Source organism: Akebia trifoliata, chromosome 8 (genome assembly GCF_017979445.1).
Source record: "Akebia trifoliata isolate Shusen 1 chromosome 8, ASM1797944v1, whole genome shotgun sequence".
Taxonomy (NCBI): domain Eukaryota; kingdom Viridiplantae; phylum Streptophyta; class Magnoliopsida; order Ranunculales; family Lardizabalaceae; genus Akebia; species Akebia trifoliata.
In genome coordinates this window covers 15,058,153-15,066,022 of record NC_141382.1, presented here as the reverse complement: position 1 = coordinate 15,066,022, position 7,870 = coordinate 15,058,153, and the positions used below count along the sequence as shown (strand labels likewise).

Sequence of the window (7,870 nt, the reverse complement as noted above, 5' to 3'; positions counted from 1 at the left end):
TTACATGCCTAGAAAACCAACTGTTTTCAAACTTCAAACTGTCTAAAGTCCAGTCCCCGGCTCCCCACCACATCGCTTCCTTCAACACCATATTTTCCCAACCAACAAATACGCACATATGCATCCAATCAAATCTGATCTTAAATGTTAAAATCATATTGGAAACAAGAGTAGATAAATTACGTAAAACCATTTCAAGTTGCCATGAGACCCAAATCCTTTCTCTCTTCTACGAAAAAATTTGCTACAATCACACCCACATCCTCCAGACCAACTCCAATGCATAAAGGGTTAGTAGGAAGTCTAAAAGAATCACTTACTTTCTCGGTGACATTCACGGAGCACTGATTCAGAATTCGTACATTTGGGCCATCCTTGCACTTGCCCATCCACTTGCACCCAACAGCAACGCCCTCTCTACCGACCCTCCTCATCCTAGAGATCATCCTCACCAAAAATCAGCTCATTCTGAAACTGTTAAGCCATATAAACTCGGACATGTAAGACAAAAAAAGTTGGCTATGGTGTGGGTTGCCCTTATTAATTCATGGGGTGCTTTTATAATTACCCCGATAAAGCAAGTTATTAAAACACTGGACAATCCAGCATTTTAACTATTCCAAGGGCGTCTTTGGTAAATCAATGAATTTTAACACATTAAAACGCTGGACAGTCCAACGATTTAATTCGTTTTTGGTAATTTTTGAAAAAATATATTTTTTTTTAAATATTAAAATATTTAACCCTCTTTTAATAATTTTTCCAAAAAGTAAATTAATAATTAAATAAGTTCTTGATATCATAATATATAGTTAGAAATTTGTACTAATTCAACCACAACTTTTGTCTTGTTCTACATCTTGAATGTTCATGCACAGGGAGTACACTATAATAAGTGAGAAAACAGAGGAAATGTACATTGACTTGCATTCCACAAATTTGAATAAAGTTTTAAAACTTGTTCACAAAAACTATAATATCCATACCTTATTTTCATTAATTATAGACTTTTGAATTGTTAAAGAGACAAAATGAATTCTATCTAATAAAGAAAAAAAAACTATGTCCAAAATCCATTCAAAATTTGTTATGATTTCAGACCCTTCTTGAACAGAGATGTAGCTGAATCAGATTGAGCCCATTCAAGTTGCCATCAGACCCAAATCCTTCGCCTTCCTAAAAAACTTAGCCACAATTGCACTCACATCCTCCAATCCCACTCCTATGTATAGAAGAGGTTTAGTTGGAACTCTAACAGAATTGTCCACTCCCTCAGCAGCATGGTTGCAGCGATTCAAGATTCGCACATTAGGAGCATTCTTGCACCTGCCCATGCATTTACATCCAACAACAGCACCTTCGACGCCAATCCTCCTATCGAGTTCCTCCAACAATGCACCAGCTCCCATTTTCTTGCATTTTCCCCCCATGCATACGTCAATTCTTTCTCCAATTACTTCATTGCTTCCACCACCAACATCGCTACTAATGCTTCCATTGTTACTACAACAATCTTGACTAAGCGTATTTTGTTCAATGGCTGATAGGCTTGGGAAGGCTAAAGATGGCTCGGCAAGGACCGGGCTTCTAGGGTGGCTGCTCATGTCATCAACCTCCTTACACTTGCTTGGGCTGTTTGTTGATGCTTCTTTGGATTCTGCAAGGGAAGAGTTCCTAAGAATCTTCATGTTGACCACCTTGTCACAATCATTGTCACTCGATTCAGAGGAGGAACTCGATGATGATGACTCACTGTCAGTCCTCTTGCATTTCATCCGTGAGGATGCTTTCATCTTCGCTTTCTCTTCTTTCCTCTTTCTCTTCATCTCCTTTTCCTCAGTCCTTAGTTGTTGTAGTTGAGCCATTATAACCTTTGCTGCTTCCTGCACAAGATTGATTGCATTTGATAAGCTTTGATCTTTCTGATACAATTTAAGCCAAATTAAGATTTAAAGCACTATTATAGTCTAACTTCAAAACTCTCTAGGCCATGTTCAAAACCAGAGAAAGATTTTCTCCAATACTAAAAAATTATTGAAGTGGTTTTCCATCTCCCAAAGACCCAAACCAGATCACAAGAATTTGGTTTGACTAACTTCTTCACTATTAGAAAATTGAAATTTGGAGATTCTTGTGACTTTCATTATCTGCTATTTATAATTCTTAGTAAATTATGTCTCAATTCACAGGGTGTTTGTTCTTTGCTAGTTTAAGGTTTCCCATTAATTCATTGTCAACATGGGTCTCCCATTAAGTCAATATCATCAATGGAATCAATGGATATCTAATCGATCTGGTGCCAGGACATAGGTGCAAGAGTATAAGGATGTCCTGGAATATTTTAGCGTTTAGACGTCATCAGGGAACCCTAACTGATCTAACTCTAATTCTTACAAACATGAAACAAAGCTCATTAAGCCGAAAAACATTAAAGACTTAAGCACAGCATCCAAAAACCCAACACAGTAAAAAATACATAAAAAGTTAAAACCCATTTAAATTAGAAAGATTTACCAAAGCAGTAGAGAAAAAAATGCAAAATTACGATTCCAGGATGCTATTCATTTTAATTCCAAAAATGGCAATTTACTATTTTTGAAATTAATTTCTTTCATTGTTTCCTGTAGCAATAATAAAACGGAAGACATATCATCTATTTTAATAAACAGATAAAAAGTTTCCTGTTTATGTTCTAATAAACATATCCTAAAGCCTCCAAAGGGATATTAGGATATTAGAATTTAATGCATTGTAGATGGATTATATGGGGTTTACATAGAAAATAAACTAAAAAATTTAAATTGAAACAAAGTTTTGATAAGGAAACCTAATCTTATCTAAATCCAATCGAAATTTATCCTAATTTTCATGAATTTGATATGGTGTATCACCATAAACCCAATTACAATGCATCAAAATCTTATTTAAATTTATTTTTTAGACCCTTTTCAGTTTTCACGGGATATGACGCAATTCAATACTAACACATGCATGAAAACAAACCATACAGAGTTTCTCATTTGAATTTTAAATTCACCAAATCAAAACTTGGAAAAAAAAAACAAATATATTCTGAAATCTTACCGAAATCATCTTCCCATTGTCGTTCCCAATCGAACCCTCGCCAATCTCAACAAAACCCATCTCCGAAAGCCTCGAGAAATTCCTCGACATCCCTTTAAGCAACTTCAACTTCTTCTTCATCGTCAATTTCTTCGAATCCTTCCCCATCTCCTTCTTTCCGCTACATCTCATCGACTCATAATACTGTAAGTGGTCATTATCAGAGAATCCAGATTTCAAAAACCCAAACGACTTTCTGGGTTTTTCAGAGACCTTAGAATCTCCATAACCCAGAAGCCGAAGCTCTTCCGAAAAGGATTTTCTAGAAATCGTCGACATGGCTGAAGAAGAGAAGTTATGAACTGGAACGATAACCTCCATCGCTCGAATTGGAATTTCGAAGCAAATCAAGAGTCAATAGTCAAGAGTGAGAGCTCTTATGCATATCCCATCAACTATTCTTATACATATAAATTGGAAGTTAGAATTCGACTCGTAAAAGGAAACTTAGAAGTAACCGTTTTAACACGTGGAAGATTTTTATTGGTTTTGGAGAATCGTGTGGAGTAGAGGTGTGATCCACATCCGGCATGTGTTTCGATCTTCCGACACGCGTTGTAAACGAATCTGGAACGTTTATTTTTTCAGTTGAGAAATCAACGGATATTGTGATGCCAGTTGTAGAAGAGATTCGACCACGTAGCAACTTCAAACAATTATTACGGTGCCAGTTGGATTCGAACACGTGGCAATTTTGTTGTTATATCTAAGAGTGTCTTTAAAGGAAACTTTCCATTTTTGTGATACACGAAATATTTTTCACGAATTCTAGAAAAATAAAAAAATAAACATTCCGATTATGATTATAACACATCAACTCTTTCTTTTTATACGCCGACCTATGTTTACATATAAGTATGTGCGATTGTAAGGTGGGGTACTTGTTAAGAGGGGTGGACCCAAGATTTTTTTATTAGTGGGGGTTGAAAGTTTATAAACAAAGTCCAACTCTAATTGAAAAATGTTTTATCCACAAAAAACACATGTCCTCACGTGTATTGAATGCATTTCTAATTTACAAAAGTACCCTTATTAATTATAAAATTATCATTTATCCTTAACATGGCTAGAATTGAGGAGTGTGTGAGAAAAAAAAAACGACTCACTCCTACTCTATATAAATTTTTTTTTTTTTGAAAAGTTCATGAGGGCTATAATCCCCACTTTGCCCAATGTAAGTCCACCCCTACTTGTTAATCATTCATCTCTACAACTTGATCGGATCCATTTTAATCTTATTTTTTTTCCTTTTTAACTTTTCAAATATCTACTTGGATTTTAATATTTTAGATTTTTTCAATAAAATCAAATTATATTGTTAATTCGTTGTAAGTCAACGAGACTCACTTTTGATAAGGGTAGACAACATCTTGTATTTTGTGAGGTATCCTAATATCACATGTAGAGGTAATTTTTGTGATACAGATTATGAGTTGAATCAAGATCACACTATTAAACCCACAAAATAGTCGAAAAGCATGAAAAAATAAAATAAAAAACACAAGGGTTTTATATGTGATTTGACAAACATACCTACATCCACATACTCAAGAAACTATTCTACTATAATAAATTTTAGTTATATGACTTTCTCTCCTCGGTCTTCTTCTTTCCTTCCTCCACCTTTTTTACAATTCCCTTCAGCCTTTTATATAGAAAAAATCCTAAAACCGAGAAAAGAATTCCTAATCCTAATTAGATTATAATTTTTTTATTTATCTCTATCCAAATTAATTAATAATTATCTAAAAAAGGGAAAATTCCTCTTATATTAGAACTCATCCCTACTAAGTAGAATCCTCTCGAAAGATGCCATGTGCCTACTTTGAGATTCCCATTGATTGATGTTCAATTTCATATCCACTGAACATTATGTCCAACCTAAAAGACCCACTAAGACAAATTACATTCTTTTAGATGGTCATATTAAATGCATGACTGCCACCAGAGAAATCTATCGGTTGAACAGACATAATCAGCTATCAGATCACTTGTGAGCCAAAATACAATAATTATCATGTAAAAATAAATAAGAAAAGCATAAAACAGAACATACCTTACCTAACTAACCACCCCCGAATCGAGCATCCGAACGGTAGGAATTTTACAGTCTTGATAAGAAAGTATAGATGAATCTCGCTGTTTAATTAGCCTTCATAACGCTCAGACCTTACACCATGTGATGGCAGAACGTCATAATCAAAATTCTATCTAACCAAGAAAACATACTTTGGATAATGGAAGCAGATGAAGATGTTTTTTTTTTTTTTTTTGGCTACATACTTATCTAGTAAGGTAGATATCTTCTTCAAGGCAGCTTCACATGGCACGGTGGATTCATCCTTATGAGAAGAAACTTCTTCTAACCTTTTAAGATCATGATACTCAATAGAAGCTAGTGATACCTTCACCCTACAACATTGTATCCCCTATGCATCAAGATGGACAATTTCAGCTCTTCATGGGCTATATCCCGGAAAGTTGATCACATCATCTTAACTAACGAGGACTGATGTAAAGCTCAAACTTCCACAGAGTTGCACATACCACTCAGATATTTTAATTTTATAGGAGTTACAACCTATACAAAAAGTTCAAATTGATGAATGAATGAGCTACATTTGGGTACAGAATATAGCATCACCACCATCTATTTACAATGCATCACCATATGTTACTCTAGTATCATTTCCAATATAACACAACCAACATGTGATATCACCATCATGGATGCCTCTTCTTTTTGAAGAAAAAATAACTGCTTCTATGCCAATATATTAAGAGAATAATCATTCCCAGTAAAGTTTTCAAGATTACCATGAAGAGAGCTTGTCGTCAAGCCAATCAACAAAGTTCAGAACGTCTTCTATTTCTGCGTAAGCCGCAGCCTGAATTTTCTCAATAAGAGATTTAATGAACTCTCCTTTTGTTTCCACATCCAATTTTATCTACAAGAAGAATTCCACTATAAGAGTCAAAACAGTCTATGAACCATTAGTACAAGCAAACTATGCTGCTGTGTGCATTACTAACAACAAGATTCACACACTTACAGCTAACAAATGAGCAATGCGATTTTGAATTTCTCCAACTATGCTGCTGTGTGCATTACAAACAACAAGATTACTGCGATTCCCAGGTCCCAAAGCATACTTCTCTCCCTCACGCTTCATTAATGTGTGATAGAATTCCACTAGCATTGGAGCTCTTTTTGCTGTAGTTGCTCTGGAAGGAACCCGAGGCAAGGGAGGTGGTGGTGGACGTGGAGGAGCCAAATGTGGTGGTAGCTTTGGTTGCATTTCCACATCTTTGGTAACTTGCATATGAACAGTGGTCCCTTGCTTAATAGTATCCTTCTTTACTCCCAAGTGCTCTAATTTGTTGGCGGAGTTTTTGGACATCTTAAAATTAGGACATGGCTTCTTCTCCACAACTGACTCCCTCTTCATTCAAAATTCCAAATGGAACATTTTACTAAAATCAAAATCACAAATTTAGCAGAAGGTTTCATATGATGAATGCTAGATTCTACATTCAAATTGGTTATATCACTGTTTTGATATACTTTCTAAAATCTCCTTGGATATCAAGAAGACTGTTTACTTATGTTGTGGATATCAAGAACACATGAGCTACTCTTCCTGAGGAGCTTATCAAGGCTTGGCTTGCCACTAGGCCAACCCCTTGGGGTTAAAAGCAGATATAGTAATATAAACACACGGACAATAGAAGACACGATTTTAGACACAATTGAACAGATGAGCTTGATTCATTCAGCCCACCTCAAATTTTTGGAACAAGGCTTCGATGCAGATGAAAAATAAAAATTGATTGCACTCATTTAGAAATTAGAAGTGTGCTGAGGAAATAATCAAATAGGCTTTCATTTATAAATATATTCAAGTATTTACATGCCTAGAAAACCAACTGTTTTCAAACTTCAAACTGTCCAAAGTCCAAACAAACTCCTCCCCCCTCTCTTTCAACACAACATTCCCAACCAACAAATACCCACATATGCATCCAGTCAAATCTTATCTTACAGTTTAAAATCATATTGGAAACAAGAGTAGCTAAATTAGATAAGACCCTTTCAAGCTACCATAAGACCCAAATCCTTCCTCTCTTCTTCGAAAAAATTAGCTACAATCACACCCACATCTTCCAGACCAACCCCAATGAATAAAGGGTTAGTAGGAAGTCTAACAGCATCTTCGACTTTCTCGGTGACATTCAAAATGCGTACATTTGGGCCATCCTTGCACTTGCCCATACACTTGCACCCAACAACAGCAGCGCCCTCTCTACTGACCCTCCTCTGAAATTCTTCCAACAACACCACAGCTCCCGACTTCTTGCATTTGCCCCCCATGCAAACCTCAATCCTCTCATTCGATGCCCCCACCACTACACTTCTCTCACCAGTACTACTTTCTCTGTTATTAGTAATTGTGCTTCCAGTGCAGCAATCATGTCCACAATTCAGTATGCTGCAATCTTCAATCGCCTCCACCTGCATTATATTTTGTTTTTGGATCAATAAGCTTGGGCTGGTTGCTGTTACTTTTTCCAGAATCACCTCTTGTGGCTCATCTTCTTTTGGTTCTCCAACAACCCCATTTATTAGGTGGCTTATGTTGACCACCTGTCTACACTCATTGTCGCTTGATTCGGAAGAACTTGAAGATGATTCACAGCCAACCCCGATTCTCTTCTGCGTAGCTTTTACCTTAGCCTTTTCTTCCTT

The 7,870-nt window shown here is 36.0% G+C and overlaps 2 protein-coding genes across 2 annotated transcripts in view; both read right to left on the bottom strand.

Annotated features, from left to right (window-relative positions):
* Window positions 1–892: 892 nt before the first annotated feature.
* LOC147396253 (diacylglycerol O-acyltransferase 3-1-like) lies at window positions 893–3,789 on the bottom strand. The gene is made up of 2 exons (XM_086451872.1): window positions 3,085–3,789; window positions 893–1,883 (listed from the first exon to the last, which is right to left on the bottom strand). Exons 1-2 carry the CDS (start codon window positions 3,442–3,444, stop codon window positions 1,143–1,145), a joined length of 1,101 nt encoding a protein of 366 aa, XP_086307998.1. The 5' UTR covers window positions 3,445–3,789; the 3' UTR covers window positions 893–1,142.
* Window positions 3,790–6,983: 3,194 nt separating this feature from the next.
* Window positions 6,984–7,870, bottom strand: part of LOC147396252 (diacylglycerol O-acyltransferase 3-1-like) — a 1,037-nt gene continuing 150 nt past the window's right edge. Inside the window, exon 2 of the mRNA XM_086450079.1 lies at window positions 6,984–7,867. Coding sequence (XP_086306205.1) covers window positions 7,217–7,867 — 651 coding nt within the window. The 3' untranslated portion in view covers window positions 6,984–7,216. The remainder of the gene's footprint in view (window positions 7,868–7,870) is intronic.